Source organism: Artibeus jamaicensis, unplaced genomic scaffold, assembly GCF_021234435.1.
Source record: "Artibeus jamaicensis isolate MK-2021 breed Jamaican fruit bat unplaced genomic scaffold, CSHL_Jam_final contig_1015, whole genome shotgun sequence".
NCBI lineage: Eukaryota > Metazoa > Chordata > Mammalia > Chiroptera > Phyllostomidae > Artibeus > Artibeus jamaicensis.
Genome location: NW_026521194.1, coordinates 16523312 through 16544936, shown reverse-complemented (window position 1 = coordinate 16544936; position 21625 = coordinate 16523312). Strand labels below are relative to the sequence as shown.

At 46.2% G+C, this 21625-nt stretch overlaps 1 protein-coding gene and 1 pseudogene across 6 annotated transcripts in view; one reads left to right on the top strand and one right to left on the bottom strand.

Moving 5' to 3' along the window:
• Positions 1-21625, bottom strand: part of PLEKHM3 (pleckstrin homology domain containing M3) — a 176595-nt gene that overhangs the window by 63451 nt on the left and 91519 nt on the right. The window contains exon 7 of one of the 6 annotated variants that reach the window (XM_037165942.2): positions 6576-6720. The exons of 2 other annotated variants lie outside the window; for them this stretch is intronic. In XM_037165942.2, coding sequence (XP_037021837.2) covers positions 6715-6720 — 6 coding nt within the window. In that variant the 3' untranslated portion in view covers positions 6576-6714. Of the gene's footprint in view, positions 1-6575; positions 6721-15851; positions 15921-17333; positions 18352-18978; positions 20662-21625 lie in introns of those variants that run through there. 3 more of the 6 variants (XM_053655671.1, XM_037165941.2, XM_053655693.1) reach the window with 3 other exon arrangements.
• The window catches only part of LOC119064338 (60S ribosomal protein L4-like), a 122370-nt pseudogene that overhangs the window by 17534 nt on the left and 83211 nt on the right, over positions 1-21625 (top strand).

The following is a 21625-nucleotide window of genomic DNA, read 5'->3' as shown; positions in this document are numbered from 1 at the left end:
CTTCCCCTTCCTTCACGAGTTTGTATCTGCTCTGGGTACTTGATCAAACGAAGTCCCCGAGGTTGGAGTTCAGTAAATATTAACTACTACCAGTGGCTCTGGCTTTTAGTGAATTCTACACCTTACCTGTAAACGGCCTCTATGTTCTAGGGTAACTCGACTCTCCTGGATCTGTCTGAGTACTTAGCAGTGACCTGAAGGGGTCATTTATGAAGGTATAATAGTGTCCTAGACATGTCACTTTACCACCAAAATAAGGAGCAAAACCTCACACATTCACAGGGAGTCTGCAGCACCCGTGGCACTGTTCCAGGTGCTGGGACGTGGGTCATGGGTGAACAGCTCAGACTGGCCCCACTCTCCGGAAGCAACAGCTTTTGAGAGTATGTAAAGGCCAAGGAAGGCGATCACAGTCACACTGGTCAAGAAAACCAGGTTGAGCCCATCCTTCAAAGAAGAAGGAGATCGATTCGTTGGTGGATGGGGTACTATGCTAACCAGTGCTCCACCCCCTGAACTAGGATACATATTTAAGAGTGGGCAGAAGGTTAAAAAAAATCCTAACCCAACCCAAAAGATAATGGGAATCATCTGTGCTGTTCTCATGTGCAAACCTATAATTTATGGAAAGATGGGAAAGAGAAAGTCCCTGAGGAGGCCTAGCCAAGTTTTGTGGTGAAAATTCAACTGTACTCCAAGCTCAGACTGGAAGAGGTGGGGGTGGAGAGGAGCAAGAAGCCACAGTAAAAATAACACATCTTGAGGCAGCCAGCTCCCTCTTTTCTCCCTCGTTCCAAGGCCGTTCCTGGGCCAATGCCTTCCTCCCTTCCTCCTGCTCACCCCCACCCCAGTACTCCCTAATTCACAGGTTATTACTTTTTCCTCTTTGTTTTTCATTCATTATGTAAGAACTCAAACTGGCTGTGGTACTCACAATTCCTGTCCAAGGTAGTGCCAGCAGTATAAATTGTAGGGCACCCTAGGAAGCAGGTAGTTAAGATCAAGTGAGAATGTGTGCTTTATCAAATAAAGGGGAGTTACTGGGAATTTTCAAGTTATGGAAAGGAGACCATTCCCTTAAATACATGACTGGAATTACATATATTTGCTTTGCTTGTCACTGTTTGTGCGCATTTACATGTAATTTACTACCAAGAATATGCTATAAGATCTGATAACAGAAAAGACCATCACTCTTAAAGGCAATGTTACTTAGCAAAACATCCCACCAGACTGACTTTTGAGTTTCAGCTCTATGTCATAGTGATTACATATTGTACTTTTTGCCCCTTCTATTGAGTTATCGTCACTTACCTTTATAAGGGTTTTAAAGGTATGGTTACTTGTAAGTCAACTACTGTTTTCAAAGTATTTTTAATTGCCAGTATCAGTGATTGCTGGGCCATTTGAAAAAGCATTTTAATTATACATTTTAATAATTTGCTAACATACTTCAACAAAACTTCAACATATATTTTATCCATTTCCTTATCAGTCATATAAGGTAAATTATTATCCAGGTCAGAGATGGAGACACTGAGGCCATCTAAACCAGAAAAGATGGGTAGCAGTGGTGGGAATAGGATGTCAAATTGTTCGGGCAGGAAATCCCCTTGGTGACATTTCTAAGTTTGTAATGCCGGTTAAGGTGCTCTCGCTCTTCATAGACAGCTTTAACTGCTGGTCAGAAAAAAAATAGAGGAAAGCACCTGTGTTCACAGGGTGCAAGATAAAACCATATGACAGTGTCATAAACTCACGGCAGCTTGTTAGCATGACCGTGAGGGGCTTTCCACAGCAGAGCTCGAACAGCACTCGCTGTATGTCAGACATTCTTTCAAGCACTTGACATATTTGTAACACTCTCATAAACTTGCGAGGTACATGCTTCCTCCCAGTTTCACAGATAAGGAAACTGAGGCACAGCAAGCGTAAGTAACTTTCTCAAAGTCGTAAGGGACGCAGCCAAGATGCAAACCCAGGCTGTGTGGCTCTAGACTCGTGCCCTGAACCACTGGGCTAACCTGCCTTTCAGAGGGTGTGCTGTAGCTAAACAACAGACTGCGGTTAATTAAAGGTTTACTGGAAAAGCAGTTGTTTGAACTCGGGACCAAACAGCCCTAAAGAAAAAACAGGAGATAAATGTTGCCGAGGCCATCAGTTCACAAATGCTCACTTGTGCAATAACAGAACTTGAATTAACAGCCTCTTTTGAGTTCATTCTCGTCCTTGCCTTCCTCTTCCTGTAACTGACACATTCATTTACTTCATACTTATCAGGCACTTCCTCTTGCCCAGGCTCTGCTCTTAGTAGTGGGGACCAGGATGAATAAGACGAGACTCGCAATCCAGGTTGGATCTTTTGCTTATGGAGCAGGCCAAAGAACTAGGTAACACAGGTGCCTTTTATTTCTGGAAGGGTCAACAGTCTTGGCGAGAACCATCAAGTTGTCGTCCCCTTTCCGCTTCCAGCCTAAGAACTGAGCTCACCTCACTAGGGGCTTTTTCAGCACACTGCCCACCCAGAATGTCTTGTCTTACACATATTTCGAATCATCATAGCATCACAGCACGTAACAGCCAGCACTTAAATATTTGAAAGGCTGTAAAATATAGTCTGTAAGTAAAGGAGTGGCGGTCATTTCCTGCAGTGCCCATAATCACTTTTAAGATGACAGTATTCTTTCTTTTTATTGTGGTAAATATACATAAAATTTACCATTTTCACCATTTTTAGGTATATCTCATAATCACTTTTGGTTACACTTCGATAACTTTTCTAAATACTATGGCTTCTTTACTTCCAACCACTTCATGGGTAATAAAATGGTAATTCAAACACTAAGCTGGTTTCCCCAACGAGCACCGCCTGGCCATATTAGCATCTCAGAAAGACCAGCTTCTCTCCTCGGCAGGGATGACTTCCGTCCTTGTGGCGCCCCTTCCCTCCCCACCCCTGATAAATTCAGAAGCTACTCAGAGGTCTAAAGTTTCTCTGCCTCCCTCGTCCTAAGCAGCTGAATCAACTTCTCTCTCCACCCCTTTCATTATCCCATTCCATCCGACCCATTGCCATCGCTGGGGTGGAGACTCAGCTTCTAAGTGTGCTGAAGAAAACCCCAGAAGCAAGAAACTAGAATAACTTGCTCCTGCTAACAAAACAAACCAGAAAACACAGTAGGGGCCAAGACCTCACAGTAGCTGAGTTCCAAATCCTTCCTTATCCCAAGGAGACAGACTGCCTGCCTCTCTATTCTGAGCTCAGGCGATGTGGCTTAAGCAAACTCATAGAAGGAATTCAAGCCTCAAGATCCATTTTCAGCCTTCACCAGATGCCATGCGCCTTTTCTCCGCACTGCATCCTGCATCCAAACGCGAAAGCCCATGTAAAGACCATTACATCTCACTCTGAAAGACCTGAATGTCCTCACGAACTAACTCCTGGCTTAAAATGCTGGACCCGTGGAGATGGAGAAAGCAGCAGCCAGTTGGAAAACAAAAAGAGAGTTGTTATCTCCATGTTAAATTAAACTCAGATCTGCTTAATATCTTGGCCAACTTATGCCACAACTATTTTGGCCCTTTCTACCACCCAAAGTTTTCTGTGGCCAAAATGCACCGCCGAGCTGCTGTTTGACGCTGTGTGCCAGCAGGCCCCTGTGCCAAAGCTGAGTAACACCCTTCCTCCTTCGGGTTTTGGGGTAGCAGGGGAAGACTGCTAATTCCTTTCGTGACCACTGACTAAGAGCTGAGTGGCCAACAATTTGGTAAATTATATACACACCTAAAATGTCAGCTGCATCAGAGATTTTTTTGCTTTCTATCCTTCCAGGAGCTGAAGGGAACCTTTAGGCTGAAGGCAATTCTAGAAGAGTTGGGTTTTCTAACCACATTCTGTAGGAGGGATACCAGCAGAACTCCAGGCCTGAGGATCCTGAGTAGTGAAGAATCATCTTGATAAGTGTGTATGCCAATGATTTGAGCTAATGGAAGGGGGAGTTAAAAAGTCACAGTTATGAATGCAGGTGCCCGTGTGTTCATGTACATACACGTGAGGTGAGAGAGAAGTTACCACCAAGGTCTGTTTGGGAATCTGACTAGGTATAAACACACAAACACATACTGAGCAGGTCAGCCTTAGCCATGAATGTAGAATGTGCCAACTCTAAACTTCTGAAAAGCAAAACAAAACAAAAAGCAAATTCATAGTATCATAAATCCGTATGGAATAGCCTGCTTTTCCTTTTGGACTAGAGACTAGTATATTCTACGGGTTATCTAGTTCTTTGTTCTAGAACACTGCTGCTGTTGACAACTACGGGTCACTCACTGGGTTGGACGGAATGGAACTATTCTGACCGCCACAGTGGTGGTTAAAATGAACCTGTAAAAATTGTAGGGGCTGTGGCTTACTTGGGAGAAGGTGGGCCTGGTCACATCTACACAGAGTCCCTTGGGCACTGGGACTTTAGCCTGCGTGTGGTGCTGGCTCTCTGGGGCTAGCTGTGGATGCATCTCCTTGGCTCTGTTCCCACTCTACCCTGCTCTTTCCTACGACCACCCAGTGGAAGGACTTGGTTGGTAGGGTTTCCTCAACAGCGGGGCCTGGCCCTGCTGCCTCCTGGATCTTGGTACCAGCTTTCCTGTAGAATTGCAGGATGCTGGTGCTGGAAGGAACTGGTATAATGTAACGGTTCGGAGTGTGTGCCTAGGAAAAGGGAATTCTTCAGCTGCTGTGTGGATTGCGCAGCTGGTCCTATTCCTTATTCCTTACGTTTTGATTAAGTCTGAAACATTTCATACTAAATTGAGGGAACAAACAAAGGAGGGTGTGTGCTATACAGGATAGCTTGGGTTTAAAGCCCAGCTCTCTTGTGGTCGGCTACTTGACTTGGGGCAAGTTTATCGCATGTGTTAAACATGGGCAATGATAGCATCCATCTCAGAGAGCTGTAGTCAGGGTTAAACAAGGTCATCTGGGTCCATTTCAAACAGAGTCTGGCCTAAAGTTAAGCACTCAGTAACAAAAGTAACATTTTGGAGGTGTATAACTAGTAGATATTTTTAATATAATCATTTAGTGCAACCTTTTCATTTTATAAAGGATTTTAGTACCAGAGAGATCATGTGACTTGCTAAATGATAAACTGTCATTGTCACCTTGGGTCCTAGGCTTTGTAAATGCCCCTCTCTTTCTTCTTGACTAAGTGATATGAAATGACAGTGAAATGAGCAAGCCCCCTGCCTTCAGTGAGATTGTGCCTTAACTCTGGATTGAAGAAAGCAGACAGAAAACCCTGGCCCTTTGAAGCTCCTCCTGCCTGTCTGTCAAATGATTAGTCCCAGCCCCCAGCAGGCAGTAGGCAGCAAAAGGAGAAAAAGATGAAACTCAATAGTTTTATTACCTACGATTGCCTATACTACTCTCTCTGTACCCTTGACCTCTGCTCCAGCCAAGAATCCGTTCACAATACCCTTCCCTGACTCCCTTTTTTCTTCAGCTCTAAACCTTCCCTTATAATGTCCTATCCTTTTATTGCGCCTTATGCACACCTGGGCCGCGGTGGGCTCTCAGCTGGCAGCCCAGCACAAACACCAACTCGCAGTTCACCAGGTAACCTGACTGATGCAGCAAACCCCCTCAATGGCATATTATCCTCTGCATATTTTTATTGGCCAACGTGTGTGTGCTGGGTATTGTTCTAACTGCCACCGAATAGCGAGGTATTAAGAAAATAATTTATCTGCCTTTAAGGATTATATAAAATCAAAATATTCAACTTGTTTATATAAGCTGTCCTTCATATCATATTTGTGAAAATGCTTGAAATAGCTATTTAATGACAAAAAAGCAAATCATCCGCTGACCCTTGGCAAATGAAAGTCTTGACATTTGTCGCTTGGAGCTGAAGGGGCTGAGTGTGGCTCGAGTGCTCAGGCCTCGCTGTGCCCGTGGCCTGGCAGCTCTGCGCAAACTGGCTGGGAAACCCCGTAAAGTCAACACAAGTAATTTAATTGCTTTTCAAGTATCAAAAGTCATGGAACCCAGGTCCTAAAGCTGGAAGCGCCTGTACAAATTGCTTAATTCAACCTTTCACCTCACAAATGAGGGAACATAAGACTTAAGAGGTAAGGTGATGAAGGTGATTCCTATCCAAATATGACTGTGATTCTCCTTTTGGGAACAGATGTAGTACAAAGCCAAAGCCTGAAAGAAAGGTGGTCCAAATCTGGAGGTACTGCAGACAACTGTCATTTACAGACGCCATGTATCTTTAACACACTGGTGAACGGGTCTGAGAATAATCCCTATGAGGGTTAAGTTGAAATCCACTAGGAAAGAAGAGACTGAGCTTTCATAAAGCCCCGAGAACGATAGGGATGGGGGGTATTTTAAGAAGTAAGCTGTGCCTCCACTCCTAAGATTTAATGGAACACACACATTCAGGGAGATGTGTGGAATTTAAGCACAATTCAACATCAGTTAATTCTATGCGTAAAGGCCCTTCAGTCCGAGCTGCCTTCCACTTCCACGTGAAAGGAAGCTAGAAAGCCAATTACTCTCACAGCAGGGCCTCTCCCTTACTGCAAGGGCAGAATGTACTGCAAATTCTGTGTGTGCTTTACATGCTAGTAAAACTATAATTGCAGGTGGGGAGATACACGGGTTCTCTTTGTTTTTGCCAACATTTCACTCTGATAAGCTCCTCCCTTTTATACCTGCAAAAAATAGGGTAGACTCAGTACTTTTAAGCAGAAAAAATATTTACGATTCTACAGAATTGCTATCTTTGCACAACCCACTGAAAGGGCATGCATTCTTCAAAGAGACAGGTGCCTAGCATTTTTGGGAAGCCAAGACCAACCTTCTGGTTCAAACTCTGAAGTCTCAGCAAGACCAAAGAAGGGGGCAAGCTCAGAGGGCCACACTTGACTGCTCTAGCACAACCTTACAGAGATCTCATCACCTGGGGCTGAGCTCTCCAGGTGCAATTCCTCTGTGCGGCCACTGGGGGAAGGCTAGTCTAGGACCATCTGGGGGAGTGGAGGGGGTGGGAGGTGGGCCAGCGGGTAGGAGGGAGAGGGACGTGGATGGATTGAAGCCATGGGGGGAGGAAGCTTTCCCTACCAAGGTGCTGGTCCACCTGGTTACTGCATAGTTGCTGCTACAGCAGAATCCTGTGGGCTAGACACCGCTGCAGAATCTGAAGGGCACAAATGGGGTGCAGCAAGCATTACTTCTGTGGTTACAGCTGGAGTCTAGGGTCCAGAAATGCAGTCTTGGTGACACAGAAGAAAGCTCCCGGGAGCCATTGGTGAGGAGCCCACATCTGATAGCAACACCAATACTAGTCCTTATACAACTAGGAAAGCTCGTATCTCCTCGGCACTGTCTGTCATCCTTTTTTTTAAATGACCTCTTAACTTTCTATTTGCCTCTTGCCCCTCAATGGGTGTCCAACTTCTGCTGCCTTAACACCTCAGAACTTTGGTGTCGTTGACCTCAGACATCACTTTGCCGTCCACAGTCCTGCAGATGGTTGTCTTTTGGATGAACTGCATTAAGTTGTCTAGGATGCCACTAGGATCGAAGTCCTCCCTTTCTTCCAGCAGGCGGTGGTAGGTGGCAATCTCAGTCTCCAGGATGACCTTGATGTTCAGCAGGGCCTCGTACTTCTGGGCTTGGTGCTGCCCCTCTGCCTGGTGTCTGGGTCAGCTCTGACACTAAGTGCTGCAGGATCCCATGAGCTACTCCACCTGCCTGGCACAGCACAACTCCACCTCCCTCAAGCTGTTCTCCAAGCTGGCCTTCAGATTTCTCATTGAGTCCAGGTTGGTCTTTAAGGACTGGACTGGACGTCTCAGCTCTGCGAGTGTCATGTCAGCAGCTCCTGTCTCAGCAGTCCATGAGGTGACCCCTGTGGTACTCTCCTCAGTCTGCTGGAACCAGTACTTGTCTAGCTCCACTCAGTTCTTCTGAGCCAGTTCGTCAACTGGGCTAAGATGTAGACCATGATCTTGCTGAGTTCCAGGGTTTGTGGGCATCCAACTCTACGGTCAACCCAGACTTGGCAATCAGGTTTTGTAGACCATGTACTTCCTCCTTATCATTCTTCATGATGAGCAGCTCCTCCTTGAGATCCTCGATCTCTGTGTCCAGCTGCAGCTGGGTCATCCTGGTGTCATCAATGACATTACGGAGCCCAGTGATGTCACTCTTGATTGTTGCACGGCCAGCTCCTCTCATACCTGACTCTGAAGTTATTGGTGGCAAGACAGGCACTGCCAATCTACATAAGGATGAGGGCATTGTTCACAGAACTTGCAAAGGTCTGAGCCTTCAGGTTCTCATGATCTTGAAGTAATGCCCCCAGTCTCTGACTTGGCGTCCCTTCTTCTCCATTTGTTCCCAGATTTTGCTCTCTAGCCTCACATAGTCAACCTCCAGGCTCCTTGCCCTCTCCAGGTAGGAGGCCAGGAGGCCATTCAGGCATCGCCTAGTCTCCTCCTAGTTCCGGACTCCCCCTATATCCGCCAAATCCCCAGCTATCCCTGCAGCCAGGCCCCCGGGCCCCCAGCCATCCTGGACACCAGTGGAGTGGGACATGGAGATGTGGGAGCCCGAGCCCCTGGAGCCTGCATAGACACCGGCTGCAGTGCTGGCCAGCTGCACAGAACCCAGGGTTGGTGGAGGAGCTGGAGCAGGTGCTGAAATGCATGTTGTTTCAGAATGAAACTGAGAGGCCAAGACTCAGGTTCAAGCTGCTCAAGCAGATTCTAAGTGGCTGATACACATTAGCTCCTCTAAGCCTCAGAAAAGCCTTTTGGGGAAGGTACTATTATTCTCCACATCAGAGATGAAGTGCTTCTTGAGGTAAGAAAGAGAAGTGACTTGCCCAAGGTCACCTAAGTGATTCTGCTGTGAGTTAGGAGTGTGCGCGGCCAGGCTCCAGGGCATGACCACTGTCCCATCCAGCCCCTCGGCAACGCCCAAGGTCAGGTATCATTACCTCTTTAGAGACCTTTGCTCTGCGCAGAAACTTCATCCCCGTTGGCCTCACACTGGCCTGCTGGTCTCCTGACAGCCATCTTAATTTTGATTTCTATTTAATTTTCCACCTCAGAAAGCAGTACCATGGCGCGAGAATCTGGTGATACCGTTTGAATATGATTTATTAGTTGACAGCTCAAGGAAAGGGAGGGCTTCCTTGCTGCCGCCTGACCTTTGTCCTCAGCATTCCTAATGTTTGCATTGCTGCCCTGACCCTGCAAAGTGACCTGGAATAGCTTGCCTGTTTCCTTGTGTGTGTCCACTTTCAGAGCCCAGCTGCCAGCCTGTGCACGTCTGTCACTTAGGATCTCAAGGGTGTGGGCTGGGGTCTGCAGACCTCTGAGGAGCACAGTCTAACCCTAAGCTCCAAATTCCTTCTCGTAATTGAGCATTCATTAGTTTGACGGAACAAAAGCAGGCATTCTCTAGTATAAAGCAGAGGTCAAAACCAGTGGCTGTGTTTTGTTTGGCCTGCAGAGTGTTCAAATATTGAGAAATTTCACATAAAAATACGGATTTCCGGCTTCTTTTAGAAAATGGGAAGGGATAACAACTCTGGGGCTACCGAGTAACAGCTGTCCCCTCCAGAGGGGGACACTCTCTCTGGTTTCTCAGCATGGTCTGAAGCCTCACCTTGGCCCTGCTTCAGGCACAGATGCCACTTGCCTGGCCTCTGTCAACCAGGGATCTAGTCAACCAGACCCTGTTCTAAAGCTGTATCGCCCTCCTTTAAAATGTGAACTGCATTGGGTTGGCAGCCCCTCCCACTGCGCCCGGCATACTGGCACAGCTGTCCCTTTTCTGTCCTGTCCCCAGCACCTGACACTGTAGGTGGTGCATGGTAGATGCTTATCACTTTCTTCTTACATGGGTGAATAAATGAATGACTAGCTCTCAGGAAGAAAGTGAATTTGAGTGACAAGAAACCCGTTCAACAGCTACAGAGGTCCAGGCTCATTAATGCTTCGGCGGCTCCCTGAATGACCGAGGCTGCTGTCTACACCTTTTCTTTACTTGCTCGCCTGCAAAGGCCTTCCCTGCTGTCACAGATGATTTTGAATCTTGCTTAACATTCCAGGAGCAAATGTGTTGATGGTTTAATTGGATTTAGCCAGAAATTAAAATAAAAAGCAGTAATAGGAAGACTTGTCCCAGTCAAGCTGCGTTTTTTTTTCCCTCAGTAAGATGGGTGTGATGTTGTTGAAGGGCAGCAAGTTCCAAATGTCGGTGGAATTGCAGCTACTGTCACACACGGCCAACAGTTTTGGCTGAGACACATGCTAATGCTGACTAATGAGGCTGCCATACTTCCCGGTTCCATTCCTGGAGCATCATCAAGTGAACGGACTCCGTGAAGGTGCTGGAATCCCCTAAGCCCTCAGCATCTAACTAGACAGAGCCTTCTTGTGATCCCTCTGTGGCCCCTTGAAAACCGACAGCAACTGTGGTGGAATGGCTGGCGTGAGGCACCCGGGGGGTAAAATCCCACTGATCATTACGAGGATGAGCAGAATCGCGGGCAGCCTCACACTGGAAGTCCTCAGCACACAGGCAGAGTGCAGGAGTTTGACCGCAGCCAGTAAGAATCACTAGTCCTTTTCTGAGAAAACAAGCTCTCTCAACTTCAAGGTCACCATGGCTCTGAGCACAGAGAATGTGCTTAATAAATGTTTGCTAAATGAGTAAATGAACAGGGAGAAAACCCCCAGACAGGGGTTTAGTGATAGAAAACTGGGTTTGTATTTCAGGCGTGCAGGTCGGGATGGAGAGTTTATAAGCGCTACACTCGGTGCAGCTCTAGGCTGGAGACTCTTTCACAGACTCTTTATAAAACTTCATTTCTGAGGAAAGTGAAGCCATCCCATCATACTCATTCCATGAATGTCTGTTGAGACAATTTATCAAAATAATCCTGAAGCGTGTAGACAAAATGTTCTTCAGAAATGTCAAAGTCAGTCGTGAAAAATTTCTCCCGCTTGTCCCTGAGACAGAAACACTGGGGGCTGGGACACTGAGGGGTCTGAGGCTACCATGGCCTGCAAGGCCTCTTCCCCTCCCTTCGCCCGGCTCACACCTCAATTTAGAGTCACGGCTTCTAGGAAGCCTTCCCTGACAGCTGAGTTACGAGTGTTCTGGTTACTGTTGCTGAAAACAAATGAGCCAAAAACCTAGTGGTGTAAGACAAACATTTTACTATGCTTTGATTCCGCAGGTCAGAGTTCAGGCAGGACAGCATGGAGATGGCCTGTCTGTGCCCCACGGAATCTGTAGCTGTATCTGTAGCCCCTTGAAAGCCGGGGGCGGGAATCATTTGGAGGGATTTCCCTCACACGTTTGGCGGTGGGTAATGGCTGTAAGCCAGGACTCTTCACGGGCTAGTTAGCATGTGGCCGATTAACAAGAGTGAGCGCCCACCCAGAGCAGTGTGTTGGAGCTGTATCATTTTATGACCTAGCCTTGGAAGTCACATAGCACCACCTCCATGGTCACAGGCCCATCCAAATCCAGGGAAAGGGAACACCCCCCCACCCCGCCACCTCTCAACGGGAGGAATACCAGAGTCAAGTGTAAGAAAGGCGTGTGGGGCGAAAGGGACTGTCGTGCCTATCTCCACAAGATAGAACCCGCCACACTTGGTTACATGTGTTTCCCAAGTGTCCAAATCCACTGACTTAAAAAATGCTTGTCTTCCTTTCCCATTAGACTGTGAACTTGGTGAGAAAAGGGACTGTGACTCATTCACCTTCATGACCCCTGTTCCTAGCACAGTGCCTGGCACACAGAAGGAATTTAGCACCTATTGGTGAACAGAACTGAATAGAAAGAACCAGAAGGGCCCTTGTGGCCCCCTTTCATGGTGACTGCTGCTGGCATAAGGGAAGTTTGACCAGGGAAATAGAGTGTGAGGGGGAAGGACTGAAATGTCCCCCTGGGGCCAAGGCTGCTCTCTGCGAGTGCACCATCCATGCGAAGGGAACCTTTGCTTCCTTAGGCCTCTCAGGCTGTATATGGGAAATAACTGCAAGAAACATAACTGACCTCATATTTCTCTTTTCTTAAGCTTTTTGAAAATATTTTCCCCTTTGCCTCTCTGTGCCTTGAGCATGGGAAATGCGAGAGGACCCGAGAGGCCACCTGTCCCTTTACCCTCCAATGCTCGCTTGAGGAGCAGAAAACCTCAGCTTCGGTCCTGGTTCGGTTTCTTAGCAGAAGCTGTGTGGCTCTGGCCAGCCGGCTAATTTTCAGTTTCAAGTTTTCCTGCCTCTGAAGGGGCATTAAAAAGGCAGACCTGCCTCTCTCACAAAGTCGTTGGGAACAATGCAAAACACACATACAAAATGAGATTACTGCAGGAAACTGTGGTTCTAAACAACACGTTCTTTGACAAGTGTCCTTTTAGATGGTGGAGTCTAATTCTCTTTCCCAAACTGTGGGGCCGGCTTTATGATTTATTTCAAATGCGTACAACGTGGCGGAAGTGCAGCCATCTGCCTTTCCAGCTCCGGGTCCCTTGCACGCCAGCCGTTGTGTGACCAGGACACCACCGCAGCCCGTGGAGAGGCCTGTGTGGGAGTGGAGGCCGCCCACCAATGACCAGTGCCCCCTCGCCGGCTGTGGGGTAGCCCACCTTGGAAGTCAAAGGCTCTTCAACCTCCTAATGGGCTCCACACCTGAACTGCCCAGCTAAACTGACCCCAAGTTCGTGACCCACAGAAACAGTGGGATACAATGAAGGTTGACTTTTAAGTTGCTACGTTTGGGGTAATTTGTTATATGGCAACCAATAACTAACAACCAACAAATGGTGTGGCAGACATTTCTGTTTCTCTGGCCACGTGATAGGTTTTGATCCAAATCCTTTCTTGCCTGTTCCTAGTGACTAATAACAAATTCATATGTGAAGTGCAGGTTGAGCGGTCAGGCAGGGGAGAGTCCAAGTCCACGCCTAGATGGATCCAGATGGTTGGATGCCAAAGTGGACATGGGGGCCAGGTCACTGGACCCCCAGGAAAGCGATTTCAGCACTGACTAAACACCGTTTAATCCTGTGGCTCTGTCCTCGTCCTGTACGGTGCTGTTTACACCTGCAGGGCTCGGGGTTGGCCTCTGGAATGCCAGTCTCAGCCGAGCTCTTTCTCGCCTGGAGGACGGGCTCTCTACCCCACACTCACGGCACAGTCATCTTCCCGACCGGTCTCCCCACGCAGCAGAGACTCTGCCCTCAGCTAGCCGCACCGTCTGCCACAGCCTCTGCCTGCCTTCCCCGGTCCTTCACTGCTCTGTGGCCCCAGGTGTGTGGACACAGCTGGGTGTGGTGCCTGGGTGTGCACACAGTTTCCTCTGGGCAAAGACTGCCCCGCTGGTATAAAGAGCAATCTGTATCAGTACCTTGTTAATTAACTACTTTAACTCACCCAGCCAGCTGGCCCCATCACCAGAATGCCAAAACCCAGTAGTCACGGTCAGCGGAACTCCAGAGACTAAGGTCTCTGGGGAGCAGTGAGAAGACCCGGGCTCCAGCCGTGGCACTTAGCAGCGGCTGTCACTCCGCCCTCCACCTGAGATCTGCAACGTCCTGGGAGACTGAACACGAGGCATGAACCGTTCAGCACCTACCCATGGTGCACCCGCTTTCCAAGGAGACAGTGACTTTCAATTTGCTCTGCTGCCAACTAGCCCATCCTTCAGAGGATAAAATTCAATCCCTTGCTTTCCCCCCTGAAAGATCACTTGTTAACGATCCACTTATTTAAAAGGCATGACTTTTCCACAAATAACAGTCAGTCCTCTTTGCTAACTCGTTAGCTGGGTGGAGCAACCGTGGCTAAAGTAGCAGACGGAACTTTAGTGGTGTCTCACTGGAGGCCTCACACCTGTCTCAGCCCAGGTGACTATGCTCAGGGGCTTCTGAGGGCAGTGACAGCAGTGGTGACACAGGCGCTGGCCACAGCACAGCACAGGCAAGCTGTCACGCTTTGTTTTTCTGCTGGTTAGATCCGAAAGCGCCTAATTAGTTGTCCTGCCTGCTAACGCCTGGGTGAACAATGGCATGGGGAGCAGGGGTGCTGAGAGGCTATGAATACGAGTTCCTCGGGCTCCTGAGGCTCGGGGACCCGTGACTTGGTTGTGGCACTGAGGCGCCGTGTTCCCCGTGTGCGTGAAGGGCATCACCTGTTACTCCCCCGGTGAAAGGGCATCTGCGCTGGGTGCCCACTCAGGCTGGCCTCTGTCTGCTGGCTCTGAATAGCGCCCACAGGGAACAACAGTCTTGGAGTCTGTGTGTGCCCGGGTGGTGGGGGGGGTAGCAGGGCCATGCAAAATAACTTGCATAACTTCCTTGGGAAAGAATTCAGTAAAGTATGTTTTTAAAAAGTGGCCTTGAAATGCCTTAAAACATCTACTTTTGGTGATCACACTCACTAGAAAACACTAGAAAACCTTCAAGGTAGGACCATGATTTGCATTATTTCTTCAGAGGCCAATTCTGACAAATGGTTGGGTCCCAAAGATGACAGTTCCTAAGCTCTGTGGGTATGGAAGACTAGCGAAAATGTAGCTAAGAAGTCAGCCAGCTCTGCGGGAATGTTTACTGTACTGAAAGTTTGCAACATCCAACGACTCACCACTATTCCGACATATAAAAAGCAGATTATTTTTTGGTTTTAGAATTCTGTGTGTTGTTATTTTACGAATCAGCATTTCCAATATTTTGTTTAGGGGCTAACACTAACATCATTACTTTGGTTTTCTTTGGGGAGGAAGCTAGTGAGGTTAGGACAGTGTGTGTGTGTGTGTGTATTCATCCGTCTGTCCATCGATTCATGGAAAGCGTGTGCCCCGCTGTTTACTGTGTTAGCATAAAACAAACAAACAGCTCAGGCCATTCCGGGCGACTCCAGAAAGGTAGTCTGCATTTGACTGACTCTTCTCTCTCTTCACAGCCTCGGGTGCCTTGGGTCCCCCTCTCTGGCATCCTTCGCACTTCACATCTCTTCAGTACATAGTCGAAACCCCAGACTTTCCATCTTTTTTCCCCTCACTCAATCTTATCTGTTGAGATCTCGCTCCCCTCAAATATCATGCTATGTTTTAAATTTATTACTAAGACCAATGAATTTGTGGCAAAATAATAATTTATTCTTAGGCAATATATTTCTATTATTTAGAGTCTAAGTCGCCTTAACCTGAGAGCGCAGTCTAGTTTGAAAATTTAGGGGAGGTGAACAATGGGAGGTGAGTTCTTCAGACGGTCCCACAAGGGCGGGGGAGTGTGTTGGGAGGCGGAGTGGTGAGCGGTGGAGGGAATGGGAGGGGGGGGCCACGCTAACTGGCTGCCTCACCCATGGGATCATCCAGTACCCTTTCTCATGAATCACGCACAAACAGAATCATTCAGTGCTTAACTTACATATGCCCCAAAGGTGAGTAACACCAGAAGCGTTAGTCATTAATATACATTTTAGGGTTTTGTCACAAGAGCACAGGTAGCCAAAATTTAGAAGTTAAATCTGACCTTTCCTTTCAGCAAGTAGCAGGAACTTAAGAAGAATTCTCCTATCATTTACACAGAATGAGCAATGACATATTAAACCAGGGTTCTGATTTGCTCCTTACGAGCAACTCCAGTCTCTTGAACATTAACTTACATATACTAATGTATTCTGCTGGTAAAATGTGGAACTTTCTTATCAGTGTTGAAACGGCTCTGGGGCTATGCATAGGAGCCACAGTTCACAAGGAGAGGGGCCTGGCTGTGCGGGGGGGGGGGGGTAGTCAGGGTGTTCTTCCTGCTGGCTCTTGGCAGTGTCTCCTTCTATCGTGTTCCCATCTTAAAGCTCGTCTGTGGATTGTGATAATGACGGATAGGCTGAAAATGACAAAACGCAAATTCTATTCTGCTTCCCCTTCTCCAAGTATCAAACCAGGAGAAAGCTCTTAAAAAGCAGAACCTCAGTTTCCCCATTCAAAACATGTACCAATAGTACTGGCAATACTGGTGGGAACACATGGTAAAGTAGCCACCATGCTGTACACCTGAAACCAATACAAACTAAAATTATTGAGATTAAATGTAACTGAGAAATACAAATTTTTAAAGTTTTAAAGGAAAACAAATCTTGAGATCTATAGATTTAAAAACCATGCACCAATACCGGTCCCCTTGTTCACACACGCTTAGTCAGTGCCTAACCCTTTAGAAGGGGCCACCAGTCAGTTCTGAAAACCGCTGCCTGTTCCCACCTCCTAAAACTTCCTGTTTATAAGATTTTATTTTCTGTCAATTTACATTCAAAGGGTGCAGATTTAACAGGATTTTGTATTCTAGCAATTTTTACTTTGCTGAACAGAAACTCCCCTGCAATGTCAAACTGAAGAAATGACTAACTCAAGTCAGTGGATTCAGAGCCCCTGGGAGTTGGGGAGCCTCTGTCCCCACCTTCTGCTCCCCACTGTGGCCCTGCTGCTGGGCTGGGGGGGGGCCTTGGCTCTTATCTTAATGTTCCATGTCACAGTGCTGCCACTGGTGAGTCAGGTCATGACTTGTGTTTTCAACTACTGCTTTCACGATGTGCTAGTAAAATCCAGTGAGCAGCTCAATCACTGGTGAAATAAATAGATAATTAGGGACTCAGTACCAGCATAAGCTACAAATTTTGCCAATAACTGGCACTCACTGGCCAGTGGGCAGGTGAGGACAGCTCCCAGGGCGAGGGTGCTCCCTTTGTGAATGAGTGTCTGTCTGTGCTAGTCACTGACTGACGTCCAAGTACAGGACGGTAAAGGAGAACACATGCAAAGAGGCCAGTAAAGTCAAGTGATGAGAAGGGGAAAAAACTGTCTTGAATGTAACATCAGAAACATTGAGGTAGCTTGAAATCTTGAGCCAAATTGTTGAGCTAAGTCTATGGGCTAAAACTTTGGGGATTGTTACTTACAAAACTGAAAACACAGAGAGAGAGAGAGAGAGAGAGAGAGAGAGAGAGAGACAGGTAGAGGTAGAAAGAGATAAAATTGTAAATATTTTTATACCAGAATTCTTTTGGCATCATTATTTAAGGCATTATTAGTATTTTTGTGTATGGTATTTTAAGATTGTATATACTTAAATTATCAATCCCCCTTGATAATGTTTATTAAGTGCTTACCTTTTTTTTCTTTTTGGAAAGAAAAATGTCTATTGTTTTATTTTTTTAAATAAAAACTAATAAGAAAAATCAAATTCACTTAAGAGAAATTTGTAGAAAGGAATCAGCCATCAGGAAGAGCATCTATGTTATTATTGAGATCTATAATTCTTTAGTTACTTGCTTTAGTTTACCCTCCCCTCCCCTGAAAAACATATAAACTGAAATGCACGTTTCCAAGCTCTGTTATATGAGAGAAAGGCCTGCTTTTATAGAGAATGTCATCTTAGGAGTGGGGAGAAATAACTTACTCTAAACCTCCTGAGGCTGACATGAAACAGGACGACAAAGCAGCCAGACGAGGCCGAGATGGTACAGGACAGTAAGGGGCTGGCGAGTGGGTAGTGCCTTTGGGTCACGTGCTACCACCACCAACACGCTTGTCACAAAGCAATAGTATTTTCCCCCCTCCGTGTGTTCCCTTCCTTTACCTATTTACTTGCAAGAATAGTTCAGATTCAGAAAACATGCCTGAAATTTACTCAGAAGCCAAGGTTAGATGGGGTGGAGGTGCCCTTCAGTACTGATAGCCTAGATGTAGACAGATCAAAAGCTAAATCCAATTTAAGCCACCCCAGGCAGGAAAAGCAATTGAATTAAACCTCTTCTAAATATGATAAGTTTGGGGGTTTTAAAGCCAGGCACAAAGCACCAGGCCTTAGAGTAAATGGATGCAGGCAGCCCTCGCCACCCCGCCCACAGGGAGTGTGATGGGCCCCTGCTCTGCCTCCCTCACTTCACTACTGAGGCTGAGAACTGATTAAGCTGCTTATAGGGCTCCGGGGGCCAATGGTCTGGCCCACCAAGATTGAAGTAAGCTGCCTAGCATGTATGGTGTGACTATTACATGGAGAAAGAAAAGAAAAAAAAAGACAGCAGGCTATAGGAAAGCTTTAAAAAGCGGGTTTTATTACATCAGATGGACACTACTTTGACACTGTAAAATTAATATGGAATTACTCTGATTCTTTCTCTTAATCTGGTATCAAAACTCACTTGTGAAAGGCTTCCTCAAAGAGGACTCACTCTGGGGCCCGCCCATTCTCTTTTCAACCACCTTTATGAGAATACGTCGTAAACATGCTTCTCAAGTGATAGTCCAGTTCTCAGACACTGCAATCAAGTAGAGGCCCAGAAAACAGATAAATGAATAATGGTATGTCCACCAATGCTTCCCCTCGAAGGTCACTGGGCAATTGTAATAAAAAATAGACACCCTTCCACCCCAGCCAGCAGATCACCGCAGCTAGAGCACGTGGTGCCGGGCAGACAGGACTGAGAGTAGAGGGAGCAGATGTGCACAAACAGGTTTACAATGGACACACAGGGGGGAATGAAAACTCTAGTATTCTCTCGGACTCCTCCAACAAAGTGCTCTACAACTACTTCTACTACTTAAAATAAATTTCCTACCTCTGGGGGACAAAAAGAACACAAGAGTCTTAAGTTTAAACTACTTTTAAGATTTTTTAAAAAGTCTTAAAAACGATTGAAGGATCTGTACAACTTTCTCGTCCACCTCATTTCTTCTGGGAAAAACCACCAGAGAGGAGAACAACAAACAAAAGAACAGAGTAGTAGTAGTTGGAGATGTTCTGAAAGTTGTCCCATTATTATTTTTTAATAACTCTTTTTTAAATTTTTATTTTATTGATTATGCCATTACAGTTATTCTATTCCCCCCTTCATTCCCCTCCACCCTGTACCCCCCTATCATTCCCCCCTTTAGTTCATGTCCATGTATCTCAAGTTCTTTAGATTCTGTATTTGCCATACTATTCTTGCCCTCCCCCTATCTATTTTCTACCTACTGTCTATGCTACTTATTTTCTGTACCTTCTCCCCCCTTCTCCTTCTCCCATTCCCCTGTTGCTAACCCTCCATGAGATCTTCATTTCTATGGTTCCACTCCTGATCTAGCTGTCCTTTTAGCTTGCTTTTGTTTTAGATATGGTTGTTAATAACTGTGAGTTTGCTGTCCTTTCACTGTTCATCTTTTTTTTATCTTCTTTTTCTTAGATAAGTCCCTTTAACATTTCATATAATAAGAGCTTGGTGATGATGAAGTCCTTGAATTTGATCTTATCTGAGAAGCACTTTATCTGCCCTTCCATTCTAACTGAAAGTTTTGCTGGATAGAGTAATCTTGGTTGTAGGTCTTTGGATTTCATGACTTGGAATACCTCTTTCCAGCCCCTTCTTGCCTGTAAGGTCTCTTTTGAGAAATCAGCTCACAGTCTGATGGGAACTCCTTTGTAGGTGACTGTCCCCTTATCTCTTGCTGCTTGTAGGATTCTCTCTTTCATTTTAATCTTGGCTAATGTAATGATGTGCCTTGGTGTGTTCCTTCTTGGGTCCAACTTCTTTGGGACTCTCTGAGCTTCCTGGATTTCCTGGAAGTCTATTTCCTTTGCCAGATTGGGGAAATTCTTCTTTATTATTTGTTCAAAGAAGTTTTCCATTGGTGGCTGTTCCTTTCTCCCTTCTGGTACCCCCCATAATTTGGATGTTGGAGTGTTTAATGATGTCCTGGGGGTTCCTAAGCCTCTCCTCATTTTTCTGAATTTTTGTTTCTTCATATTTTCCTGTTTGGTCATTTTTTCCTTCCTTCTGGTTCACTCCCTTGATTTGAGACCCAGTTTCCTTTTCATCACTATTGGTTTCCTGTGCAATTCCCTTCATTTCAATTAGTTTAGCCTTCATATGTTCTTCTAATTTGTGACTAAAATCAACCAGTTCTGTGAGCATCCTGATGACCAGTGTTTTGAACTGTGCATCTGAAAGTCTGGCTATTTCTTGGTTGCTTAGAGTTATGGGCTCTGGGGCTTTGAGATCTTCTTGAGGCATTTTTGGTCTGTTTGAGCCCGTTAAATATGAGGAGCGGAGCCTTAGGGGCAGGGCGGGGCCACCAGGGCAGGGTCACTGGGTTGTGATGCTGTATGTGGGGGCGGGGTCAGAGTGGGGAAACAGCGTCCCTCTCTGCTGCCGCCTGCCGCTGGGGCCCCAGCGGTTGGTCCTGTCTCACTGCCCACTCTCTCGCCGGTCTATCTGCGCAGGAATGCGGCACCACAGTCAACGCGCCGCCCAGTGCCCTCGCTGGATCTGCGGGTCGCTCACTGGGTCACTCACTGGGTCACTCACTGGGTCCATCCTTTGCAACCCCACGCCTGAGATCCATGCGCCTGAGTCTGTCTGATCGAGTTTTCCTGTGCAACCCCGCTCTGCCAGCTGCTGGCTTCGCCCGTCTTACCAGTCAGGCTGAAGCATTCATTATCAGACTTCCGAAAAGTTCAATTTTCTGTGTTCTGACTGTGTTTTCTGTTGCTAATATTTTGTTGTCTCTAAACTTGGTTGTGTGAGAAAGCACAGCGTCTGCACCTATGCCTCCATCTTGGTGGAAGTCTCCTATTTTTTTTAATAACTCTTAAAAGAATAAATAGATATGCCTTCGTTAGTATCTTTTTAAGGGAGGGAGTTGCTGATGTAAATGATTTAACCAAAGCTTAACATATTCAGAACTTGGGGTTGAACAGACAAATGTCAGTTTTCTTCCTGGCTGCTAACTTGTCAATCATTAAAAGGACATACACTAATAGAAGCATAAAAAGATGATTTTGACTCTTATATGCTTTGTTACATTTTATTAAAATTTAAAGCCATCCAACTGTTTGGCTTGAGCACCAAGAGTTTAATGTATTCACTGCTTTTATATCCTATTTCCTTGTATAATTCTTTTTACTGAGATATAATTCACATACCATAAGACTCACCCTTTTAAAGCGTACAGCTCAGTGGTCATTAGCATACGCACACAGCTGGGCAACCATCACCACCATAACTCCAGAACATTTGCATCAGCCTCAAAGGAAGGCCTGGACCGTTAGCAGTCACCCCTCAATCCACTGTCCTTCCCAGCAACCACTCACCCACTCTCTATCTCCATGGGTTTGCCTGTTTTGGACACTTCATTGAAGAAGATCATAAAACATGTATTTTTTCTATCTGTTTTTTTGCAGCATGATGTTTTCTAGGTGCACTCATGTTGCTGCATGTATTAGTACTGTACTCCTTTTTATGGCCAAATAACAGTCCATTGTACAGACATACAACATTTTGTTTACCTATTCATCTGATGATGAATATTTGCATTTTCACTCTTTGGCTATTATGAATATGCATGTATTATATGTTAAAGCGGACGTGTGTTTTCAATTCTGTTGGTACATGTCTAGGAATAGAATTGCTGGGCCACATGGTAACTGTCGAGTTCTTTGAGGGGCCACCAGACTGCTTTTCCACAGTGGCTGTAGCACTTTGCTTTCCCACCAGCAATAGATGAGAGCTCCGATTTCTCTACATCTCTACGTCCTTGCCAACGGTTCTTATT